The sequence below is a fragment of the Oratosquilla oratoria genome, chromosome 23 (genome assembly GCF_046742065.1).
Source record: "Oratosquilla oratoria isolate Oo_2021 chromosome 23, ASM4674206v1, whole genome shotgun sequence".
NCBI lineage: Eukaryota > Metazoa > Arthropoda > Malacostraca > Stomatopoda > Squillidae > Oratosquilla > Oratosquilla oratoria.
The window spans coordinates 36,130,025-36,156,483 of record NC_134799.1 but is presented as its reverse complement, the minus strand read 5'-3'; the positions used below and the strand labels follow the sequence as shown (position 1 = coordinate 36,156,483).

General features: G+C 43.4%; 1 protein-coding gene across 3 annotated transcripts; it reads right to left on the bottom strand.

Annotated features, from left to right (window-relative positions):
• Window positions 1–1,561: 1,561 nt before the first annotated feature.
• On the bottom strand, window positions 1,562–15,074 carry LOC143038062 (uncharacterized). Of its 3 annotated transcripts, none has more exons than XM_076206956.1 (8): window positions 14,323–15,074; window positions 9,917–10,090; window positions 6,188–6,296; window positions 4,749–4,850; window positions 3,567–3,627; window positions 3,060–3,203; window positions 2,250–2,571; window positions 1,562–2,083 (listed from the first exon to the last, which is right to left on the bottom strand). In XM_076206956.1, exons 1-8 carry the CDS (start codon window positions 14,534–14,536, stop codon window positions 1,896–1,898), a joined length of 1,314 nt encoding a protein of 437 aa, XP_076063071.1. In that variant the 5' UTR covers window positions 14,537–15,074; the 3' UTR covers window positions 1,562–1,895. The 3 variants fall into 3 exon arrangements, with proteins under 3 accessions (XP_076063071.1, XP_076063072.1, XP_076063073.1); XM_076206957.1 differs by having other exon boundaries at window positions 1,920–2,083; window positions 2,239–2,571; XM_076206958.1 differs by having other exon boundaries at window positions 1,997–2,125.
• Between the last annotated feature and the right edge of the window lie 11,385 nt (window positions 15,075–26,459).

Below are 26,459 nucleotides of genomic sequence, written 5' to 3'. Positions count from 1 at the left end.
AAAAAATCCATACCAAATATATAAGAAACAAGCATACAGAAACAGTAAAATATTTGAACCCATTCTCTCTAAAAGAGAAAAGACTAATGGGGGCCGAGTGTAATAAAAATCCTTTAAGCTTTTAAAGGGAACTGACAGAATTTAATCTGACAAATTTTTCACACTAAATGCTAACCAGATGAAAAGTAATGTAAACCTCAAGATGTCAGAACAGATTTAACCTAGAAGGAGGTAGAAATAATTTTGCCAATTGTGTCATCAGGGAATTGAATAGATATCCAGCAGAGGTGATTGAATGTAATACAAGTCGACATCTTAGGATTCACTCAAATAAGCACTCAGTATTTATTTTTCATCTGACTCCATTATGGACCAAAATGCCTCCCTTCATTAGGCTTTATCATTGTAACATTGTAACTTATTGACACCAAAATATTTTAGCATTTTTTACACTCCTCAGGTATGAAAGCTACAATATGAATGTTGTGTATGTTTCTTAAGACAGATTGAACATTTTTAGAAGCTCCGCCGTGGGATACGAACCCTGACCCGTGCGTCGAAAATCACGGGGCCAAGACGTTAGCAACTATGCTACGGGGATGGTACAAAAGGACTGTACTAGTCCCCGACCACGCTTCACGTAACATTGAAGATCTAATCTCAATTTCATCTAATCCCGTATTAGGCGAGCCTTCCGACAAGTTGTGTATGTTTCTTAAGACAGATTGAACATTTTTAGAAGCTCCGCCGTGGGATACGAACCCTGACCCGTGCGTCGAAAATCACGGGGCCAAGACGTTAGCAACTATGCTACGGGGATGGTACAAAAGGACTGTACTAGTCCCCGACCACGCTTCACGTAACATTGAAGATCTAATCTCAATTTCATCTAATCCCGTATTAGGCGAGCCTTCCGACAAGTTGTGTATGTTTCTTAAGACAGATTGAACATTTTTAGAAGCTCCGCCGTGGGATACGAACCCTGACCCGTGCGTGAAGCGTGGTCGGGGACTAGTACAGTCCTTTTGTACCATCCCCGTAGCATAGTTGCTAACGTCTTGGCCCCGTGATTTTCGACGCACGGGTCAGGGTTCGTATCCCACGGCGGAGCTTCTAAAAATGTTCAATCTGTCTTAAGAAACATACACAACTTGTCGGAAGGCTCGCCTAATACGGGATTAGATGAAATTGAGATTAGATCTTCAATGTTACGTGAAGCGTGGTCGGGGACTAGTACAGTCCTTTTGTACCATCCCCGTAGCATAGTTGCTAACGTCTTGGCCCCGTGATTTTCGACGCACGGGTCAGGGTTCGTATCCCACGGCGGAGCTTCTAAAAATGTTCAATCTGTCTTAAGAAACATACACAACTTGTCGGAAGGCTCGCCTAATACGGGATTAGATGAAATTGAGATTAGATCTTCAATGTTACGTGAAGCGTGGTCGGGGACTAGTACAGTCCTTTTGTACCATCCCCGTAGCATAGTTGCTAACGTCTTGGCCCCGTGATTTTCGACGCACGGGTCAGGGTTCGTATCCCACGGCGGAGCTTCTAAAAATGTTCAATATGAATGTTATAGCAGTTATTTTTATCTTTTAGATTTCTTTGAGTGAACAGGGACCACGATCCACCTACAAATTATGTTTTTATGTACACTACCAGCTATATCTATATCACTGTCTGGCAAGTATTCAACAAGCCAGACGACTATATTACAATAAAATGTCTAGTTGTCTAGTTGGTCACATTTACCTTCATAGTTTTTCTGTGATATGATTATATGACATGATTCTTATGTGTTGCACATGTTATGTGAAATTCTTCTGCCTCACTGAATTTCACTCCTGCATGAAGCCATTACCATAAATTTCGGGAACAGTCTATGACTGGCGTCACTATAGCTTTGTGGTTCTGATGGAGACTTTGGCGTCCTGAAGTTCCTTCCTGCTGCTGGTCCAAGCCTGGCCTGGTATTGCCCCCTGGTCGCCAGTGCACAGCCAGGGCTCGACCCTCGACGCGTTGGTCTTACAGGGGCTGTGACCCTCCGGGTTCGAGGTCAGGTACCCTGTCTTGGCATTCTCGTCTGGAAAGAGAATGGTTTGTGTTCTGAGTTGCTAACCTTGGCCTAGAAGTTGTCAAAGAGAGCGGGAGTCAGTTTAACCTGAATGAGAGGTGACTATAGACTTTTTTGTCACTTAGGAAAATTATGGGAGATGACTCTGAATTTGGAAGACTCACCATGGACTCACCATCGCCAAAGGGTGTGTGGCAATTAGAGCCTGCATCCTGAGAGGGCAAGGGATCACTGAGGACCTCCTTAAAATGGTCGCTGGTCAACAAGGAGATATTGTTGAAGGGGGACAAGGGATGGTCGACGACCTCTACACGAGAAGAACTGGTTGGATGGGAGAGGCTGGTGTCCACCAACATTTGGCAGGCTGTGTCCTGGCCATCTGGAGGATACTGGTTCAGTATAGCATCCAGGGAGATTGTGCTAACTGATCGACTCGAGCGACCGTCGGCGACCAAAGTCTCGCCTCCGCTGTCGGTCGTGGCAGTGCTCATCGAACTCTGCAAATTGGAACCCGTCAGTCAGTCAGTCAATCAGTGACAGCACCAGGCGAGTTTCTCGTCCAAGGGATGGCTCAGGGTGTACCCACAGGCTGGAATGAGGTCTTGATAGGTCGAGATCCCAACTAACTAAAATCGCCTGGTGGTTGCCACAGCAGAACCATTTCCGCATGCCAACGGTTTGAAAGGGCTTGTCCTCCGAACGCTAAAACTCCTTTGCCACGGTAATATCCTCTAAGCCTATTGAAATATTCTTTCAAAAACTGCTTTTGTGGGCAGTTTCAGCCAATGTATTCCTGGTTTGTTGTTTAAACAATTAGATTAAAAGGAAATCAAAAGAGGTGAAAGCCCTCTTCTTTACAAGAAACCTAATAACGGGTATCGTCCCCGTCTGTTCTCTCTTCCTGTCTTTCCTTTCAGGAATTGTTCTCCCTTAAACCTCTCTCTACCCCTTACAAGATTAAAAAATGTGCTCCATTGGTACTTACCCGTGTTGAGGAGGAGGAGATGGAAGAGTTGGAGGAGGAAGGGAAGGGGACGGTGGAAGGGAAGGGGACTGTGGTCGGGAAGTTGTAGTATCTGGACTCGATGGTGTAAGCCGGAGTCTTCTCATCATGGCGACCCCCCGTTGGCTGTGGGCAAAACAAAGAATAAGGCGGTCACAAACCTCTGCCATCTTTGGTTCTTCAGCACGGTGAGGTATAGTGCAGTGTCTTGCTTAGCTAACCCCACACATTTTCATTCAGCCAAGGTGTCGACTTTAGATGTGATGTAGGGAGCTTTCGTTTACTCCAGAAGCCGGTAATTTTGTAAATAGAATCTAATGGTGTTAGCTAAAGCTAAAGCACGTAACGTGAAATATGCCACCGTACCGAAGAGGTTTAAGGTTGTTATTACATTCATATAAGCAGGTGTATAACTAAAAATCGTTAATGGAATTAAATCGAGAACGATGATCTACTCCGGTTGGTGGGAACAGGTCTCATCATTATCACCTGTCTGTCGCGTGTCGGTCGGCTTGGGAAGCAGGGGAGACGGCACAGGCCACGGGTTGGGCTGCAAGGGCAAAGAACAAATACAGTATATGCATCGTTTAAAGCTAGCATAGTACGTGCATGTGAAAACGCCCACACAAACACACACACATCTGCAAAATTAGTCAGGAATAAATTCCCAATAATGTCAACCTGTTTGAATATCTCATATATATATATATATATATATATATATATATATATATATATATATATATATATATGTATATATATATATATATATATATATATATATATATATATATTATATATATATAGATAGATAGATATATCCTTCCACAAGGGCATAGATCTCCCAGCCATTTAGCCTGTTTTGTACCTAAAACTTCTGAACAGGAGGGATACATCATTCAGTAAACCATTTGGAGTCCACTGCTGAACAAAGGAAAAAAAAAAAAAAAAAATTCCCAAGTTCTACCGTGAGTCGCACGACTGCACCAAGCTCTGCCATGCCATTCCTGCAAACTTCTCTCTTGTCTCTCCACCTTCTGTCTGATGTTTCCTCTTCCATGGTTCCCGTCTTGCGGCATCCAGTCACTAACACACCACATCTAACCTCTTCCCTTCTGGCTTCCTGTACTACCCAATTCCGTATATTTTTCTTCATTGTCTGTGCAATATTTTTCAGTTCATCCTGTTCTTTTACCCAACTTTCCCATTTCCTGACTTTCAGTGTTATTTCCTGATCTATCATTTTGTATTTAGCTTTCTTTCCACCACCCTCATTAATTTCCAAGTCTCACCACCATAGATCATAGCTGAGTTTATGCTATAAACATAGTACGTCAGGCATACAGTGCAGGTAGATAGTCTCTTGTGATGTTTCTATATTAGACACTTTCCAACCAATTGTGATGTCTTTTGATGATTTGATTAAGTTTTAGCATTTATCTTAATTGATTATACTCTTCAAGAAAGGGTGCGTATGGAAGGGACCTCGCCACAAATGGCCTACGACAAATATAGGAATGTAACAGACAGAAATCATAATTTTGAATCTTGATGGACCATGTGGTGCAAGCAGCACTCCGGGGGATCAAGTTGTGAAAAGTCAAAGAGCTGGGACACTGTGGCGTGGGGTCCATCTATATGAAACCTTACTTAAGAGAGTGTGGAACTTACTGGCGCCAGGCATTGATGAGTCCCACGCCGACGGCCACCATGAAGAGTAACCCGAGACCGATGAAGGCCAACTTGACCACGAAGGCCACATTGGTGACCAGGCTGCAAAGCAAGGAAAGGAGGTCGTTAAGTGATGCTATTTCATCTATTTTCAAATTGGGGTAGCTTAGCTAAGTGTCCGTCCAAAAGAGGAGGTTCTGCCATTTCCTCCATCAATCCAGGAGCTGGCTTTTATAAATGCCCAATAAACCTTCGACGGGCAGGTCAGAGGGGAGACAACTTCTCGAAGGATCGTCTAGCGTCTCGATCGTCTCGATCGTCTAGCGACAACCAGGAAGACCAAATAAACTACTTCCTGCCGCCACGTTGCCGAACACTGGGATATAGAGGGGACAGAAGTTATCTCCACAACTGAATAAGATCGTCTCGCTATAGTCAGAAGAAATATTTGAAAACTGCCGTGCCTGGTCAAAAGTCATGACCTGTCCACTGCCAATTGGCATCTCCTCGTGGCTGCCCCGCCCGTCAAGGACCACCTTCCTCACTCTATAAGGAAGGTGGTGATATCACCCCCTTACTTGATGTCAGCCACGAGCAGCGCACGGCAACTCTATAGAAAAGGAAAGACACATTGTAAATCGAATAGAAATTATACCCACGAATACAAAAACAGTTGTAGAAACTATCGGTAGGACTGAGGTGGGGGCGGGGGTGTTTGATGTTGCTCAATAAAATCACCTGGCGACATCTGAGGTAAAACTAACAAACTTAGGAGGAAGGAACGTAGGGATAAAACATTACGATTAAAACCCTCAGGAATCGAACTCGGGCTGGGTAGTAAGGAGAATGAAGATGAGGGACTGCCGACTGTTTGAACACCAGAGCCCAGTGTCGGATGAGCCTAAAGTAAATGCGGGGAGGAGTCTGGTTCTCTCCTGAACGGTCACTAGTGATCACGTCCTCTGGCTATCTGAACACATCGGGCAAAGGTCACGTCTCTGACCCTATTGAAACACCTGGGGGTAATCTTATCTGCGATTGAAGTCGTCACCCTTGCCCTGTGTGTTCGAATTGCCAGGGTCAGACCCACACGAGGTGGCCAACCATGAGGACGAAACGCGTGTGGTCGACGTCAGTAAACGAGTGGGGGTCACAAGGTAAGTAGATGGTCGACTTCTGCCTGGCCCAAATTTGGTAAAGAACTCTCTATCTGCATCCCCAGAACTATTCTACAAAATTCATAAAACGGGTGCACAAGGGAATACAACAGCTACTGTGATAACGCTAGAAAGAATGCAGAGAGCATGAATTATTTTATCTTTATGATGGCTAGATTGGATGTTGAGTGAACGAGAAGGAACCAGCCTTATCTTCGATTCGACTCGGGAGGGTCTTTGTCGGGATATTTCGGTTTCACAGGGGTGGTTGGGATACGTCACCATATTCCACCGTAGTTCTCTCCCTCGGGGCAGTGGCAGAAGTGATCCTTGCGGCATTCCCCCGGGGGGTCGCAGGAGAGGCTGTTGTTGCACGACGATCCCAGAACTCCTGCAACAAAAGCGGAATGAGATCGTCTGGAGTTGTGGAAGTTCTCGGTGCTTTGGTCAGTATAAACAGGAAAATTGAATGAAATAAAGTTGATGGACTCAGAAATGACCTTTACAACTTGGAATAGAAAACACACATACACACACACACACTAATACTAATGTACTACATGAAAGCAAGGATTGGATAAACTATACCTGGACCTGGAGAAGGTTTTCCGCAAGGTGCCACAATGTGAGTTTATGGTCATAGCGTTGGCTATACATTTTGCGATAGTTGAGCTTTAAACTCTCATCCAGAAGCTGTCGACAGCTGTCGATCACGCTCACACATAGATACACACATACATAGGCACACGTACATACATACACACGCACGCACCCACACATATGCACACACACACATACATAGCATGGTGGTGCGCGTAGTGCTTGGTTCGAATCCTGCCCAGGGCCGAAATTAATTTCGGTACAGCTGCGCTTCGGGTCGTTACTCTGACTCTCGTGGGCGGGGAGTTGGGTGTGTGTGTGTGTGAAAGGTCATAGCATTACCCATAGATCGGACCTACGAGCTCTGAGCTCTCTTCCAGGAGGGAAATAGCTGTCGATCACGAGTCGAACACGTGATCCAAAAAGACCAAGTGAATACATACACGGCTCGGTGGTGGATTGGTAAGGCACTGGCCTCACAAGCCGGAGAACCGGGGTTCGATTCCCCGGCCGGGCGGAGATAAGTTGGGTTTGTCTCCTATCACGTGTAGCCCCTGTTCACCTAGCAGTGAGTAGGTACGGGATGTTAGTCAAGGAGTTGTGACCTTGCTGTCCCGGTGTGTGGTGTGTGAGTGGTCTCAGACCTACCCAGAGATCGGCAAATAATGAGCTCTGAGCTCACTGCCGTAGGGTGGTGTCTGGCTGTCTCGAACAGAGGCTGCAGCAGATCCGAGGTGAATACACGCATATAAACATGCATGCACGCGCGGAAGCATACACACACATACATACACACACACACACACGACTCGATGGCGCGGTTGGTAGAGTCCCTGACTATCACTACGGCGGTCCGGGTTCGAATCTTGCCCAGGGTTGAAATAATTTCAGTATCGCTGCGCTTCGAGTCGTTACTCCAACTCTCGTGGGCAGGGAGTTGGGTGTGTGTGTGCGTGTAAGGTCACGGCATTACCCATAGATCGGTCATACGAGCTCTGAGCTCTTTTCCGGGAGGGAAATAGCTGTCGGTCACGAGTCCAACACGTGTTCCAAAGACCAAGGTGACACACACACAAACACACGCACGCACACAAACACGCCCATGTACACACAAAGAAATGCATGTATTTGAAGTATTCTTGTGTCAGGTAGAGGAAGAGAACATGCGGAAAGATCTTATTAGGAGCGTTATGTGAAAAAAGAAATATAGTGAAAATGAAATATAGAAAAAAATGGATCCGTTAATATTTCCAGTGCATCCACAGGATTTTAAGAAGTAAAGTTTATACTGGGTGTTGAGTTGGATCAGGATAAATTGGTTTGCAAGAAAGACGACTGGAGACCCTAGTATAGAAAGAAAGAAGATATAAAAAAAGTGTGAGAATGGAGAAGTTGAAGAGTGTAATGAAGTCCGTGCTAGTGTATGGAGTCAGGAAGTGGACACTACAAGAAATGGGCCGCAATGAAGTATAATATATATAGACATTTGTGTCCATTATATATATATATATATATATATATATATATATATATAAATAGTATATATATCACGTTAATACCACTGTTGGAGTATAAAAGACTGGAGACGGGGAGTCTATATATTTCGATTGCAAACCGCAATCCTCTTCAGTAGAAGAGGATTGCAGTTTGCAATCGAAATGTATAGATTCCCCGTCTCCAGTCTTTTCTACTCCAAAAGTGGTTTTAACGTGATTGACAAATGTGTGATTACATTTTTCACCTGTAATATATATATATATTATATTATATATATATACATATGGATGTATACGTATATATGTATGTATATATATGTATATGTATATATACACATATATATACTAGTGAATTTAGGGAGCAGGTTTTCATCGATACATTTTCTATTAAAAATCACTGCATACTCTGCATTGGTGATCTTCTTCTTTAGAATTTCTATTCGAGTATTTTCTTCTCTGAAGCAGGGAGAGAAAATATAATAATTCCGAACGAGTCCATGTTTAGAAATAAAAACCAACATTTAACGACGTTTCGCCTATACAGGCATATTCTGGTAATTCTTTTGAAAACATTCCGTACATGATTATAAATACAGAAAAGAAGACATTAAGGAGAGGTCAATGGTTACATGAGTCATGTTCTATGGGTGACACGGGATGCTCCGAAGAGTTCTAAAGTACCACACATATTTTGTTGAATGTTGATTGGCATATGGTCTCCAATAGAAACAGCCTCTAAACATTTCAGCTTCTTCCTGTTGTTATTCTTAACCAAAATTGAAGTGCTTTTATTTAGTTGATCCCGTGTAATGCTGGTATTGTGGGATTTTGTTACGTGGGTTTTTATCGCGCCATTTTGCATGTGTTGTGTGAGCCTCTGAGATAAAGTTTGTGTGGTATGGCTTATATACTCTTCTTTGCAAAGCACATCGTCTTTGTATAAATTACATGAGTACTTATTAACCACATTATTTTTCTTAAGTTTATCCGTGGTAGCTGTCATATTGTTTTTCATCACCAGCGATGATGTTCTTGGGTTACGGTAATAAATTATAAAGTTTATTTTGCCCTCTTCGTTTCTGGGCTTACAATTTTTATGGGTAATGTCTTTTAAAACTTTTTCATTTTTTATACGCTGATGACATTATATTCTGATAATAAATGTTAATATTATTTTTCATACTCTCTAATTCTTTATTCTTTGTGACTCAGAGTAAATCTGTGAGGCCCAACTATACAAACAAGGCATACCAACAAACCTCTCCACCATCCATAGTATGTCTGATTTTAAATTCTTTTTATTATTGTATTATAGTGTATATTTAGGGTGTACAGGTATTTACACTGTCACATTCGATGGTCTTTCAGATACAGTATTGTACTATTCCTCTTTCCTTCGTAATGTAGTTGTTGATATTAGCCACTACAGACATAATATCGGTCACTGCAGACAATCGACATCATCGGACCCATGTTCCCCCCTTTCGTCCGTTAAAACGAGGAATGAGTGTATATATATAATATATATAATGTATGTATATATATATATATATATATATATATATATATATATATATATAAATATATATATGTGTGTGTGTGTGTGTGTGTGTGTGTGTGTGTGTGTGTGTGTGTGAAGTATGTACAAATGTACAAGAATATTGACTGAACATGAACTCTCCCTCTGGCTAGGAATTCTTTAGGATATGATATTATCAGCAAACGAACCGATGAGACCCCTTGGCTCCCTGACATGGATGTCTGATTGTAAACGCTGCAGTTCTTCCATTTATAGATATCGCGAAATGATAAATCCAACGAATGCTAGAAAAAATAAGTGGTAATCATTTTAGCAATGACGGCAAATCAGATCGCAAAAGAGAAATCAGGGAAGCAGGATCAATGTTTTGCTTACCACATGTCCCGCAGGCGAATATGAATTTGGATTCAAATCCTTCAGAGAAATAGCGGTAGTTCCAGCAGAGGGGTTCCCTGCAGGTGCACTGCTCCTCGATGCAGGCCAGATTCGGTTCGGCCCAGTTGCGGTGGCAGTCCCAATCCGTGGTACACTTCAGCTGGGGCAGGGCTACTGTAGCGGGGCAGAAACAAGAAATCATGACACACAATTGGCTATGCTGCAAAAATCTATCAGCAGGAGACAGGGTGATCTATAGAAAGACTCCAGAGTAAAGGAGGCCTCGTTAAGGCAAAGTGTGAATAAGTAGATAAATAAATAAATGAATGGATAACCCCCCCCCACAGACACACACCAGTATATATACTCTCAAATGTGATGGCGGATTTGCAGCTGGGCCAGTCAACCCTGAGGAGACACCACGGGGATGTTTAGATTCCCATTGGTGGCTGTAGGCCGCTTTGGATGTCCAGTATAGCTGTGAGATGGCTGCTGGCTAAACCCAGGTTGATTTGGCTGCAACAACATTCTATCCCCCAAAGTGCTGATGTGGATTGGCTCGTCAATGTTCATAATGGTGTGGTCACTGGACACCTCAATTTGTTCTAACAGCGGCTCACCTATGCTGTCCTGTGTGGGACCACAGAGCAGATGGTGGTCGTTGATGTCGACTAAAGATTATGAAATGCTCAGGGCTGTCTAGATCTGGACGTAGATCTGGCCCACATAGCCATAACTATAGATTACCATCGATGATCCCTTGAAGGTGTAGACGCGGACATTCTCAGTGTTGTCAATGAAGTTGAACTGACTGTTGGTATGATTGTGGATGTCGGACTGGATGGCCATCTAGATGCAATGAGAGGTAACGAACTTAAGGCGGTGGTGGATGTCACATTGGACCAGATTGAACTTAGATCGTTTCGGGTATTGTTGCTGGAGCTCAAAGCTTATGCCCTGCAAACTTACAATGTCGAACTTACTGTCTTGAATGGCTTGTTTGATGGCGGCCTTCTTTTTGGGTCACTGTCACTTGAATTGGAGGAACCTGACATTCCTTACTGCCGTCGTAGGTGTCGATTGACCTCTCTCCATGAACTCGATGGCTAGGTTCATTAAGGTCTAGAAGGAACCGGGCTGTTTCACTGATGCTGGGTCAGTTGTGAAGACTGTTGACTAAGTTATTGGCCTCTGGACAATAGTTTCTGTGACTGGTTCTGGTGCGACTGTTTGGTTGTTACTCTTGACTAGTTGGATGGTCCGGGAGGAGAATATAGCTGGCTGGGGCGTCTTAGGATTGCTAGGCTATTGTTTGACGGTTGATGGGTCTTAGAGAAGGCCTTGGACCGGTGTTTATAATCTCTGCTGAGCGAAGTGTTTTGTGTGCTGTCTCCTGGTTCGTGGGCTTCTTGGCGGTCTGTTCTGCGTGCTGTACCACCTGAATCGGTAGGACTGGAAACACTTCTGGTATTAGAATTGGATGGGGTACTGGTGTTGATGTGGGTGCGGCTGCCTTCTTGGGTTGCACCGTCGTGGCAATTTTACGGCGATTCGGGCAGGCTCTGGATGCTGTTTCATGGGCCTCATTGCACTTGTAGCATTTTCGAGTCATTGTTTGACCGTTCTCTCGCCTTTGCCTCGTGTCTCTTAGTGTAGATGGTGCATTTGACTGGTCTGATGCATTCTTTGACTCTGTGACGTTAGCCTTGGCATTTGTTGTAGTGAGTTGGTTCCGGCACGTAATTTGCAGATAAGGAAATTGCTCTGAAAGGGACATTTCACCGGGGCTGGTAAGGCCATGCTGGTTCAGGTCATTTTCACTCTCGTAGAAGGGGCAAAAGTAAGGTGATGAGATGTTTAAGGGGAGAGAGTGGCAGCATGCTGGAAGTGAGTATTAGGGAGAGAGACTGGAGGAAGTGGATAGTTTTAGATACTTGGGTGCGAATGTGGTAGGAAAGGGAGGAGTGGAGGTGGAGGTGGAATGTAGATTGAGAGAAGTGAGTAAATGCCTTGGTGGATTAAAGAGTGTAATAAGAAATAGACATGTGGGAATGGATGCTAAGAGGAGATTGTATGAAGGAGTGAGTGTGCCGATAGCACTGTACAGGGCAGAAACATGGAACATAAGCGAGGAAGAGAGAAGGAGTTTGAATGTGTTTAAGATGAAATGCCTGAGAAGTATGATAGAGTGAGAAATGAGGAGGTGATGAGGAGAACAGGGATGGAAAGGGAGTTGGGAGATAGGGTTGATGAAAGAGTATTGGGATGGTTTGGACACATGGAAAAATGAGTGAGGAAAGATTAGTAAAAGAAGTGTGGAAGGCAGATGTGGAAGGAGTGAATATGAGGGGGCGTCCTAGGATGAGAGGGAGGATGGGGTAAAAGGGGCATTACAAAAGAGAGGAATGTCTGTTGATGAAGGACGGGAGAGGACAAAAGATAGGGTAAATGGAGAAGGGTTGTATATGGATGATGCTGTGATGCATGAGGGGGAGTGGGTGGGGGATGGGGGGGGGGTGAAGGAGTATGTATGAGAAATAAATTGACGCAGCCCGAAGGGATTTCTCCCCGTCTTCTCCTTTTCTGCATGAGGGGACGGAGAGGGGGGGTCGCCGAATTAATGAAGCGGCCTTGTTGTGGGTGTGTTGTCTTGCGACACTGCATCTGACCCAAGGCAGTGGACAAGATGCAGGGATGACCCGTTATCCAGGAGGTGCCAAGATAAGAGGGTGGAGGGGAGTGGAGTATGTAGGGAATGGAATGGGTGGGAGTGGTTTCTATGCCTTTGTCTTTTGGTTACCTCCCGTGTAAAGGAGAAAAAAGCTTTTGGTGTATGTATATAGAAGGGGCGGGTCAGACTGACTTTTGAGATGATGTCCAGAAAATCAAAGACTATGATGAACTTCTATATCGAGATGATGTATATTGCCAAAAACCTTTAATTCAGTAGAACAATTTACAATGCAAGTGTTAGCATCGATACACAGACCGTATGCAAACGGACATATGGTAAGGAATTTATGGTGATTTTTTTCAAACAATACGTACAGCCACAGAAAAAATGTAGATTGAGAAAGGAGTAAGATGAGGTGATGCTCTTTCCCTAAGGCCATTTACAATCTGCATTGAGGGAATTTTCGAAGAATTTCTCATGCATTTGGGAAAAGGAGAATTTGATGATTAACGGGAGTGATGTATTTTACTTGATATATACAGGTGTTATGCCTTGTTTGAAAAACAACTTTCGAGAAACGGTTAGTAGTCTCAACTGTCTAAAGTAGTGTTGAGAGTGAAACAGCGGTGATATTTAACACTAAATTGCGAATTAATGCAATTGTTATCAAATAATCTTGTAAATGAGAGTATGATTATTAAAAAAATAGATTATGAAAATATGTAATACAAATTAAGTTAGAGGACTCATCGCAAGTTAGAATATGCACTGTAACTCATGAAAAGCCCATTACGTATATGTTCGAAGAACAAAGTTCATGTACTCCAGTTACGGCGAACAGAAACAAAACTTGGAAGTTGATAGAGACTAAAGCAAGCAATGCATAGACACTGTTGGAAAGATCAACTGTAGGAAGAATACTGAATGACACGAGAAGAATAATTTGGGTTAAAAAAAATATATAGACCAAAATACAATGTAGAAACGATAAAAATGTAGAAATACAAGTGAAAGAGAGATACGGTTATACGGTCAGAAAAAGAGTAATAGCAACAGGACTGGTACCGATCAGATGCCAAGAAATAGTAAGCGTTAGAGGGTCTAACGGTTCGTCGAACGCCGTTCGACAGACACGTGTTTAAAGTGATGTGTGAACACGTTAGTTAAACCCCAAATACCCCGTTCACACATCAATTTAGACACGTGTCTGTCGAACCGCGTTCGACGAACCGTGTAAACCCCCTCTTACAGAGGGAGACCGGACGGGACGAGTCAGAGAAATTTACAGGACTGATGAGACGGAGGTTAGGGCAGTAGCTTGAGTCATGGAGAAGATTAGGAGAAACCTTTGTTCAGTAGTAGACCCCAAATTGCTGATCATAACTGATAGATAAAGAGTGAGAAGCTTAAATCAGAAAACGAGTCTAAGGCCGAAACAGTTCGTCACTTCTGTTACACGCCCATCGCAGAGCCAGAGTGGCAGTCGTCGGTAGTCGTTTTGTAGTAGTACAGAGCAGGATAGGTAAGATGGGGGAGGGGGATTTGAAGGGTTAGTGTAAGGAAAGAATGAAATGGAAGGAAGTTAGAGTTATGATAGGTGTGGGGCAGACCCACTTGCTCGGAGCCTTTATATTCACAAGACGAGAATGAACCCCATCGCTTCATAATATAATTCACAAACAAACGAGTAATCGCAATGCGTCCGATAACAAAGAACAATAAATGAAGTTACCTCTTGCCATATTGTAGTTCTCACGTTCCCAGTAAGTGTCCATGGGTGTCAGCTCCGGCTCCTCCGTTGAAACGACTGTCTCCGAAACGATTCCACTGTCCCGATCGCGTCCGCCACGTACATTTCCTTGAGCAAATTGGAAACTTCCCCATAAGCAATACGCGACCAGGAGCACCAACGGCAAGTTTGCCGCCCTACTTACTTGGAGGGTCATTTCTCTAGCAAGCTACTAATGTGGGTCACCAAAAGGTCACCTAGTACACTAAGCAGGCGTGAATCGTCTACACATGCGTTATATCCCTTCACTTTAATCCGTCTTTCTTGGAGGTAGTTTCTGCGCCCATTTTTGTAAGAAAAAGTGGGAAAGAGAAATCTTATCAGTCAATATTTTTCACACATTGCACACTTTTCTCCGGCGATTTCCAGCACAATAATACACAATTAGTGAGATATGTTTGTACCTGTGGCAACGCGCCAACGTTTCCAGTCACATAGATCCAGGGAAAGTCCGTGATGGCGATGGCGCTCGCGACCAGTCGCCATCACAAATCTCAGAGTAGATATTCGTTCTCAGTGTCACCACTTTACTTCAATATATCGTTCCTAAGTATCACCGTACAGCGACCGCCTTCGCCACTTTTAAATCTGGTTCCTGTAAAACCCTGAAACAAGTTTGATCTCGCACTGACTTTGGGAATATGTGCTCCGGCAGTGGAGCGTCGCGTTGTCGGGAGAGCTGCAACGGGGCAGGAATTCTGAACGTGATGACGACGACAGGAGAGATAAGGCGATCGGTGGTGGGGTGGGGGGGGGGGGGTACACAATGGGGAGTTCGTGATATCCTCGAGATTAGATTAGGTGGTCGGGCCAATAGAAGTGTCGAAAGAGGTGGGATGTCTATCTATATCGCATGGCGAATTACGTAGGAGTTGAAAATACACATGTCTTAATGAAGTTTTAGATGTCTACAGAGTGTATAGTTGTAGAAATGCTAGAATTTAATTGCCAGAACTTTGAACTTGTTCGAAAGTAATAACTTTTTCAAATGTCAGTCTAAGAAAACTACTGGTAGTCCAGACCTGCATTTTTGCACATTTGAATGCAGCGGTATGCGTTTGAATTAAACGACATATCTTTTGAGAACAGTATATAAGGGACAAGGTATCTCATTTAATGGATAGGCCCCCTCAATTCAATTATGCACTCTACAGAACTTGTTCTGGCAAAGGGCAGAGGTTTTCATTAACTGCGATGGTAACATCGAATCAAAACAGATTTATAGTCCATTGATGCTCTCGTTTTGCAAAATGGCTTCTCATTTGACTGAGACTGCCATTTTGTCCCGAGTCTGTTCCTTCAACGAAGTGGTGAGCTATTCTCAGTGCTCCTGCCCTCCACTTTGCACTCTCGGTTTAACCTTGGTTTCCGTGGGACCGCTGATATATAATTGGAGGAGTCTACGCCAGTGCACGCTAAGCTTCTGCCGAAACCATCAACCTTACCCTAAGTTCTCGGAGGGCAATGACAAGAGAAAATCACCGGTTGCCTTCGGGACTGACTTTAAATCTACGTATTAAAGTATATACTAGAGAATACAAAGCTCAAAGCACACCTCTCTCTAATACTTGTGAAATTAGGCGGTTTCGTTCGTTTATTTATTCATTTTTTTCGGTCGTCATCAGTTGAAAAGATAAGATCGTTGTGGTATCAACCACACTGGTCAGTGGTTCACTCCGCGGTGCCACTGCCCCTCAACCCAATCAGCTTGCAAGGCGTTTGTCAGAATGACAATTCTCATAGGGCGTGCCATGAGTAAAACAGATAAAACGAGACAGTTTCAGGTTGAATCCACCGTCCAACTTTGACCAGTGAAATGATCTAATGTTCGATTGAACAAAACCTGTTGTGGGGAAAGAATTAATCCCCATCACTACAATAGGGCATTCTATAGATTAAGTTGAGGCAAACGCCAGGAACTTTTATTTTGTGCATAACAAGGAGAAGATGCGACTCGGTCTATCAGGCGGGGTCTTCATCTTCCCTTACAGAGACCTTGGTCAAACCCGGGAAAGGGGGTCCATCCACTGGCGACACAATAAAAATGTCACGGTGGGAACAGTACAAAGCGACACCTTGATGGAAGGGCCCGTTTGCGAGGATCTGTTCTTTGTAGGTGACTCCCCAGGGTGCCACGGTAACCCCCCCACGAGACAATTTTTTTTTCTCGCGGATAAGGCGAGATAATTATTTTCTTGGTCACGTGCGATGGTTTATGTAATGAATCTGGGACTGGTCACGTGGGGATTCGTCAAACTCCCAGAGAAGACGCCAGCCAGCGAAATCCGTAACGTTTCGAAGGACTTTGGGGAAATCAACGCACGCACACACACACACACACACACACACACACACACACACACACACACACACACACACACACACACACACACACACACACACACACACACACGCATACAAACGCGCGCGCGCACCCACACACACACGCACACACTCACACACACGCAATCACACACACACACACACACACACACAAACACGCACTCTCTCTATCTCTCTCATACACACACACACTCGACTCGGTGGCGCTGTTGATAGTCCCTGACTGCCACTACGGCGGTCTGTGTTCGAATCCTGCCCAGGGCTGAAATAATCTCAGTATCGCTGCGCTTCGAGTCGTTGCTCCAAGTCTCGTGGGCGGGGAGTTGGGTGTGTGTGTGCGTGTAAGGTCACAGAATTCCCCATAGATCGGTCATACGAGCTCTGAGCTCTCTTCCGGGAGGGAAATAGCTGTCGTTCGCGGGTCCAGCACGTGATCCAAAGACCAAGATGAAACACACACACACACACACACACACACACACACACACACACACACACACACACACACACACACACACACACTACGAGTCGTAACTCCAACTCTCGTGGGCGGGGAGTTGGGTGTGTGTGTGCGTGTAAGGTTACAGCATTAACCATAAATCGGTCATATATGAGCTATGAGCTCTCTTTCGGGAGGGAAATAGCTGTCGATCACGAGTCCAACACGTGATCCAAGACCATGGTGAATCACACACACACACACACACACACACACACACACACACACACACACACACACACACACACACACACACACACACACACACACACACACACACACACACACACACACACACACACACATTTTACACAACTCGTGGCGCAGCTGGTAGAGTTCCCGGATGCCATTACGGTGGTCCGGGTTCGAATCCCGCCCAGGGCTAAAATAATTTCAGCATCGCTGCGCTGTGGGTTGTTACTCTAACTCTCGTTGGCGGGAATTGTGTGTGTGTGTGTGTGTGTGTGTGTGTGTGTGTGTGTGCGCGCGCGCGCGTGTGAGATCACAGCATTAACTATAGATCGGTCATATATGAGCTCTGAGCTCTCTTCCGGGAGGGAAATAGCTGTCGATTTTGAGTCCAACACGTGATCCAAAGACCATGGTGAATACATTCACATGTTGGTATAGCATATTGGATAATGTTTTCACCTGGTACTCATTGGTAAAGAAACCACAACAAAGTAAGCTGTTACTGTCTGCCTTGTGCAAGATGGTGTGTTTGTGTGTGTACGTGTATATGTGTGTGAGAGTAGATATGTGCCTGTGTCCATGTTTGTGTGTGTGTGTGTGTGAGTGTGTGTGTGTGTGTGTGTGTGTGTGTGTGTGTGTGTGTGTGTGTGTGTGTGTGTGTGTGTGCGTGACTTTAATGCGAATGACCTCAAACCTACTTGCGATGCCACTATGAAAATCTACTTCAGATTTGTGGTGAGCCAGATGAGCAATGTCCGAATAGTTGATAGACAAATTGTGTCAAGACATGAATAGATTTACAAGGAAAGTCCAAGCCAGATACAAGTTCTGTATTACATGGTCAGAACGGTCATACATCTCGCAGGACACCAGATATTTTTTTAGTTTGGAAAATAATGAGGAACAGACGCCTTTTACCATCTCTGAGAATCTTGCATCACACACAAAGCGTGATGTTGATGATGTCAAGAAACTTGCAATGCAACTGGAAAGATTAAATGTTTTCAGACTATAAAACTCATCGAATGAAGAAGATGGAGAAGATGAAACAAAGGAGAGAACTTCAAGTATCTTTAGCAACTAAAGAGTACACTATTTGATGTGGTTACTGATCTCAGGGCTGAGGATCGAGGTAAGCAGCATCTCATAGCCAGTGGTAAACAACGGCTCATTGATGGAAGTGTACAGTTCCATGCTTCTCTCAGAAGGCACCATTTACATTTTTTTGCAGATATGTACAAAGTAGCCATTTCTACTCAGCAGTGTGTGCAGAAATTTATCGAGGCTGATAGAAAGCTGTTGAAGTGGTTACTGATTGCTGTCACGGAGACCAAAACTGTACCGCATAGTCAAGGATGGGTCTAACTATCGCTAGATAGAGTTTGATAATTACCTCTGCACTTCTATTCGTTACCGTCCTAGCAATGAAACCTAATGCTCTGTTGGCTTTATTCCTGGATGTAATGCACTGTTTCCTGGTTTTAAGGTCCGGACTCCTTAGAACTCCCAAGTCTCTCTCGCACTCAGTTTTCTCTAAAAGCGTGTTATCTAAACTGTATCTATTTTCGGGGTCGTGCAGCCCTACGTTTAACACGCTGCACTTAGAGATATTTAAGTTCATTTGCCATTTCACCGACCACTGATGACTCAAATGTTCCACTTTCTCAAGTCTGGAGTAGTTTCATTGACTTGGAAGAGAACAAGGCACAACTTATCAGGTTCCATTCTGAGGCAATCATGCAGAAAGGTGTGGATGTTCCAGCTGGCTTTGAGTTTGTGACTGGAGATGGATTCTATAATGCTACTGAAGCCAAATCAACAAGAAGGCAAACTGTCCGACTTCAAGGAAATAATGAAGAAGCTGATACAAGACTGATTCTCCATTCAATTGAGGCAGTAAGTGAGGGCTATGAAAGGCTGCTTATCAAGTCCAGTGATACAGAGGTGATGCTGCTTCTCTTACACTTTATACCAGGCAAGGCAGTTAAAGTATAGATGATCTCTGGAACAACAGGGAAAAGGAAATGCTATCCAATATACACAATATCTGAAAGATTCCCACTACCTATTAGGGGAAAACTGCTCGGTTTTCATGCTCTAATAGGATGTGACATAGTCTTTGCTACCTATATCTTACGGGAGATCACTTTTGCGTGTGTGTGTGTGTGTGTGTGTGTGTTTGAATTTATAGGGAACATACTATACTCGTTGAATCGAGAAATGGCCGTTAGGGCGGAGCACTGGGAGTCCCCCTGTGGTGCCACATATAATTATTTTATTATTTTATTTTATTTTATAGTTTATTTTATAATTTTATAATGTTGCCACATATAAATATATTATAATTCTTTGTCACACACCACCACTGAGGTAAAAATCAAAGCAATATTTTCTATACAAAGGTTTTGTTTCCTCAAGTCTAGACATGGCATATGAGCAAGAGAGAGCGACGTTGCCGCTACATCTAATCTCTGGCCCCGCCCCCCTCACACTGCATTCAGAAAACATTGCATCCACACCCACGTTCTCGCCATGGATCCCCATGTGTGGCAACACCGGGAAATCTCGTAGCCCCGCCTTAGCGGTCATTTCTCGTTGCGATGACTATAGTATATATTCTAGTGATGCATGAATATACCGTGCACAAATATAAACATGAACAGATTTCTCCTCGAGACAACGAGAATCCTCTAATCTGTAACTTTCTCGACACACGGATATCTGCGTGCATCGAACGAAGGGCCAGCTATGGATTCTGAAGAAGAAGAAGAAGAAAAAAATCCAAAGGACTGAGGTCTTCCGGAATCTGGCCCGGATGCCCAAGACTCCTGGGTGGACCCGTCTGGAGAGTTGCGGCATAAAAATGACAAACTCGAGGTCGATGCATCACGACCATTCTTCGGCCTCTGGAAGTCGCGGCGCCTCAGTTGGCCGCAAACACTGTGTTTACAAGCGATCAGCTGATGTGGAGGACGTCCATGACTCCCTTGCCATTGATCGGATTGAGTTTATCAGTTTGAGGAATTGTTGTGATTTATTGAGGCCTGTTAGGGTCTTCGGGCTTCCATATACCGGCTTGGTTATGTGTTGCTCGTGATATATGGCTCCAAGAACAAGGCCTGGCCATGTCGATGGTGATGCACGGCCAATCTCGGCGTCATTTCGTATTCTGTAGTGTCACAATGTGTGTCCGGAGGCACAGACATGATTTCACATTTGAGAACACACATGCGCGCACACTCTAACACACACACACACACACACACACACACACACACACACACACACACACACACACACACACACACACACACACACACACACACACACACACACACACACACACACACACACACACACACACACACACACACACAAAAGCGATCTTCCGTACTCAACGTTCTATCTACATCGGGACCGTTGGGTTTTAGTGTTTCCTTTGGCCGCCAACAGGCAGTTTTAATCAGCTGAGGGGAAGCCCATTCTGTTGCGAAAGGATTAACTTAACTCATCTCGAGCTGATCGAGATTAAGTTTTTTCGCTGCTGCTGCGGTTTACCTCTGCAGTACTTGTCCCTGTTGCCGTCATGTGATTTAATTGGCCTCGAAGTAAGCTCCGTCCGAATTTTCAGGTCTTGGACGATACAGGCTTCGATCTTGTTGATTTGAGGCTTTTCCATATTCTTGAAGGAAGAAGACCATACGAGTTCCACTGACCAATATCTTTTATGGTAGCCATTTCTTTTTTATTTGGCTTGGCTTCATATTAATATTCTGTGTGTTCCTCTACTTGGGCTTAAAGATAGTTTTATTTTTTCTGTTTCCTTATTTGGGCAACATTTTTTGTCTTTTTACGAGACTTTCGAGATGGGGCTTCTCGGCTCTTAATCAAACAGGCCCACATCTCCGAAGTCGACGTCCCAAAGGAGCGGAACCTCGTAATGGTCACAGTCGACGTGGAGGGTGATGGGAAGTGGAGGAGCAAGATCCTCTTCGACCACTGAAGACCCCAACGACGTGGTCAAAGTGTTGGGCGAGATTTCTTCTGGATTCGAAGTTTTCCTCTTGAAGGAACTTTTTACCTTCGTCCAGATAGTTGAGCTCCCTTTTGTCGACGATGCGCCTCGGATGAGGTCCTGGTCGAGTACCTCCTGGAGCTGTTCGTGGACCTCTTCTTGGGCGATGAACTCTTGTGTTTCTTCGAGCTCTGAGGTCTCTTTGGCTTCTTCGCCGCAGCAGCTGAAGATCCTCTTCTTCAGCTTCTTGACTTTGCTGCACTTCAAAAGGCGAGCAAGAAGTCCGCAGGGCATTCCTCTGTATACGATCGCTCCGGACAACTTCTTGTAGCTTTTTCGAAAAAATCATCAAGGACAGGCTCACAAGTAAAGCAGGTCAGATTGCACTACAGTAATTCATACTCATTTACATACACACACACACACACACACACACACACACACACACACACACACACACACACACTATATATATATATATATATATATATATATATATATATACATATACACACATACATATATATAATATATATATATATGTATATACACACATATATATATATATATACACATTATATATATGTATATATATGTATACATATACATATATATATACATATATATATATATACATACATATATGTATATACATATATAAATATATATATATATGTACATACATACATACATATACCAAGGCTTTTTCCCCCTTCCAAGGGAGGTAGCCAAAAAGGGAAAGGCATAAAAACACTCCCACCCATTTCATCCCTAAATACACTCCACACCCCTCCCACCCTTCCTCTCATCTGAGCACCTCCTGGATGACGGGTCATCCCTGCACCCCGCCCACCGCCCTGGGTCAGAAGCAGTGTCGCAAGACACAGTACATCCACAGCAAGGCCGCTTCATTTCATACATATATATGTGTACATATACATATATATATGTATATATATACATTATATATATATATATATATATGTACATATATATATATGCATATATACATGTATATGTATATATATACATATATATATATATGTACATATATATATATATATATATATATATATATATATATTATATTCTACATGTATATGTACGCATATTCATACACTTACTTTTTCATAGGTACTTCCTTTTGTTTATTAATCTTTTATATATTTATTTGATGTTTTGTTTAGAAAATTGTCTGAAGACTGCGGGATAATTACATATATAACTAACTAATTACTTGTTTTATGTTTTTCCTTACCGTGGCAAATAGGTCTCTTAATTTTTTCTTAATGATTTGATTGGCAATAAGCAGATCACAATGATTTTCAGTCTTTTCTGTTACTTTTTTATTCCCACGGTTCAAATCTTTAATTTCAAGATTTTTACTCCAATGACAAATACTATTTTTGTTCCCTAAAAGAAGATGCCATGTTTAAAGAAACAGCCCAGCGTCAGATATAGAAAAAACACATCATATGGAGTAAAAGAAAGAAGAAGAAGGAGAAGAATAAGAAGAAGAAGAAGAAGAGGAAGAAAAAATGTATATCTTAAACTATAAAGACGCGTTTAAATCCAATGCAAAATAGTTTCTATGCACTCTGTGACCTTCTAACGTCTTGATGACGTTGATATTATGTCTTTTTTAGCAGATGCATTTCCAGTTCCTCCACCCACTCCCCTACTCCATCACTTCTTCCATCTCTCCTCTTTCACGCTTTCTCCTCGTTTGTATTCTCACACCTTCAGGATCTTTTTTCCATTTATCAAGATTATTTGATACTATTAAGTACATAGAAATACTTGCTAAGAAATTAGAATAGAATGAGTAAACTAGGCTTTCATCTAGACCAGGGTTTCTTAACCTTTTTAGCCATATCGCCCCCTTTTTCAATTGAAAAAAGGATCGCCCCCCGTCTGGGGTATTGGCTGCTTGTTATTGTGGCAAGGTAGCATGCAGTTGATACTTTAGGGTCTATATCGGGCGCCCCTACGGACCAGAGCCACACATCATTTTGTCTATGATAGAGGAAAACTTTTATACTACGACTGTCCCTCCGTTATGCTGTCCCCCAACCCCTTGCTGCTGTCCATTACCATTTCTCTGAGTATTCATTTTCTGTAGTGGGGGAATTCCCTGTGGTGGGGGAAAAGAATACTGCCACCAAGTAATTCCACTTGGATCGTAAGAGGCGAGAAGAAAGGGACGGGGATTGGGACTAGGCATCCTTTTCCTTGTAGCCCCACAGGGTACATTCCTAAACGAAAAAGTAAAGGCATAAGAGGGTCTGGGAGTTTTTGGACCAGCACCCTAAGGTTTGGGTCTTTTAATGTGCGTGGATGTGGTACAGATGAGAGTAAAAGGGAAGAGATAAGTAGTATGTTTGTGAGAAGAAAGATGGGTGTGTTGGCTTTGAGTGAAACTAAGTTGAAAGGGAAGGGTGAGTGTAAGTTTGGGAGTGTAAGTGGGAGGTTATCAGGAGTGAAGAGAGGGAGAGGGAGGGAAGGGGTGGCTATTCTAGTAAGTGAAGAGATAGGTAAACGTGGAGTGGAAGGAGGTTTCTTCAAGGATAATGTGGATGAAGGTGAAACTGGGAAAGGAGATGTGCGTCTTTGTAAGTGCATATGGGCCTGACAGTGAGAAGAGTGTGGAAGCAAGGGAGGTCTTTTGGATAGATTTAAATGAGTGCATAGAGGATTTAGTGAGAAATGTCAATGTAATAGTACTGGGAGACCTTAATGCTAGGGTAGGAAATGGTCCAATTGATGGAGTGGTTGGGAAATGTGGAGTTCCAGGAAAGAATCGTAGTGGAGAGTTGATGGTGGAAATGTGTCTAGAAAGAGAGTTGATGATAGCAAATACTGTGTTTCGGAAGAAAGTCAAGCATAAGTACACATGAGAGAGGGTGGTGGATGGAAGGGTGGTAGATAGAGCGTTGATGGATTATGTAGTGGTAAATAGGATTATGATAGGAAGAGTTAAGGATGTACATGTGCTAAGGGGAGAAGGTGGGGGAATATCAGATCATTTTTTGGTGGAAGGTAAGTTGAGAGTGGAGGATAGATGGAGAAAGAGGAAAGGGACAAAAGGTAGGGAGGTGCTTAGAGTGAACTCTTTAAAGGAAAAGGAGAAGGCGTACAAGAAGAAGCTGAAAGAGGAGTGGGAGGCAGTGAAGGATAGAGTGGAGCTAGGTGTGGAGGAGGAATGGGGATGGTTCAAGGAGGGAGTCACAAAGTGTGCAAGGATGGTCTGTGGAACAAGAAGGACAGGAGGAAATAGAAGGAAGGGTAGTGAATGGTGGGATGAGGAAACAAAGAAGGTTGTAGAAGAGAAGAAGCGAGCTTTCACAAATTGGTTACAAAATGGGACGAGGGAGTCATATGAAAGGTACAAAGAAAAGGAAAGAGAAGTAAAGCAAAAGGTAAAGGAGGCAAAGAGAAGAGCAGATGTGAAGTGGGGTAAGAGTATGACAGAAAATTTTGAAAGTAATAAAAAGATGTTTTGGAAAGAAATTAAGAGAGGAAGAGGAGGCGAATCAAGTAGAGAAGAAAAGGTAAAAGGTGCAGATGGAGAGATGATAATGGAAGAGAAGGCAGTAAGAGGAAGATGGGCAGAATATTTTAGGGAGTTGCTAAATGTGAAGGAGGATAGGGAGGGAAAGATAGTTGTAGTGGGAAATGCTAAGAAAATGACCATGATGAGTGAGGAAAATGGAGGAGAAATAAAGAAGGATGAAGTGAAGGCAGTTGTTAAGATGATGAAAGCAGGTAAGGCACCTGGTCTGGATGGATGCCATGCAGAATGTCTAAAAAAAGGAGGTACAGTGATGGTGGAGTGGCTGGTGAGGTTATTTAATGTTTGCTGGAGAGAGGGTAGAGTGCCGGAGGACTAAAGGAGTGCCTGTATAGTTCCACTTTACAAGGGAAAAGGGAACAAGTGTAAATGTAGTAGTTTCAGAGGGATTAGCTTGTTAAGTGTAGTTGGGAAGGCTTATGGGAGGATCTTGATTGAGAGGATTAGGAGAGGAACAGAGGGAGTAATTGGTGAGGAACAGTGTGGATTTAGGACGGGTAGAGGTTGTGTAGATCAGATCTTTGTGGTAAGACAAATATGTGAGAAAGCTATAGGAAAGGGGAAGGATGTTTTTTGGGGTTTTATGGATCTGGAAAAGGCTTATGATAGGGTAGACAGAAAGGCACTGTGGGAGGTTATGCAGACATATGGAATAGGAGGGAAGCTTCTAGGAGCTGTCAAGAGTTTTTATGAGTGTAGTAGAGCTTGTGTCAGGATTAGAAATGGAGAGAGTGAGTGGTTCGAGGTAAAGGTGGGACTTTGTCAATGATGCGATATGTCGCCCTGGCTGTTCAACTTATACATGGATGGGGTAGTGCGAGAGGTAAATGCAAGGGTAGTGGGTCAGGGATTGGAGATGGTTAAAGAAAATGGAGAAAAGTGGGAGATAAGCCAGCTGTTGTTTGCTGACGACACTGCGCTTGTGGCAGGATCGGAGGAGGGATTGAGGAAGTTGGTGACAGAGTTTAGGAGAGTATGTGATAGAAGAAAGCTAAAGATAAATGTGGGTAAAAGTAAGGTGATGAGATGTACAAGGGGTGAAAGTGGCAGTAGACTGGAAGTGAGCTTTAAGGGAGAGCGACTGGAAGAAGTGGATAGTTTTAGATACTTGGGTGTAAATGTGGCAGGAAAAGTTGGAGTGAAGGTGGAGGAAGAATGTAGATTGAGAGAAGCGAGTAAATGCCTTGGTGGATTGAAGAGTGTAATGTGGAATAGACATTTGGGAATGGATGCTAAGAGGAGACTGTATGAAGGAGTGATTGTGCCAACAGCACTGTATGGGGCAGAAACATGGAACATAAGAGAGGAAGAGAGAAAGAGTTTGAATGTGTTTGAGATGAGGTGTCTGAGAAGTATGATAGGGGTTACTAGGCTAGATAGAGTGAGAAATGAGGAGGTGAGGAGGAGAACGAGGGTGGAAAGGGAATTGGTAGATAGGGTAGATGAAAGAGTATTGGGAT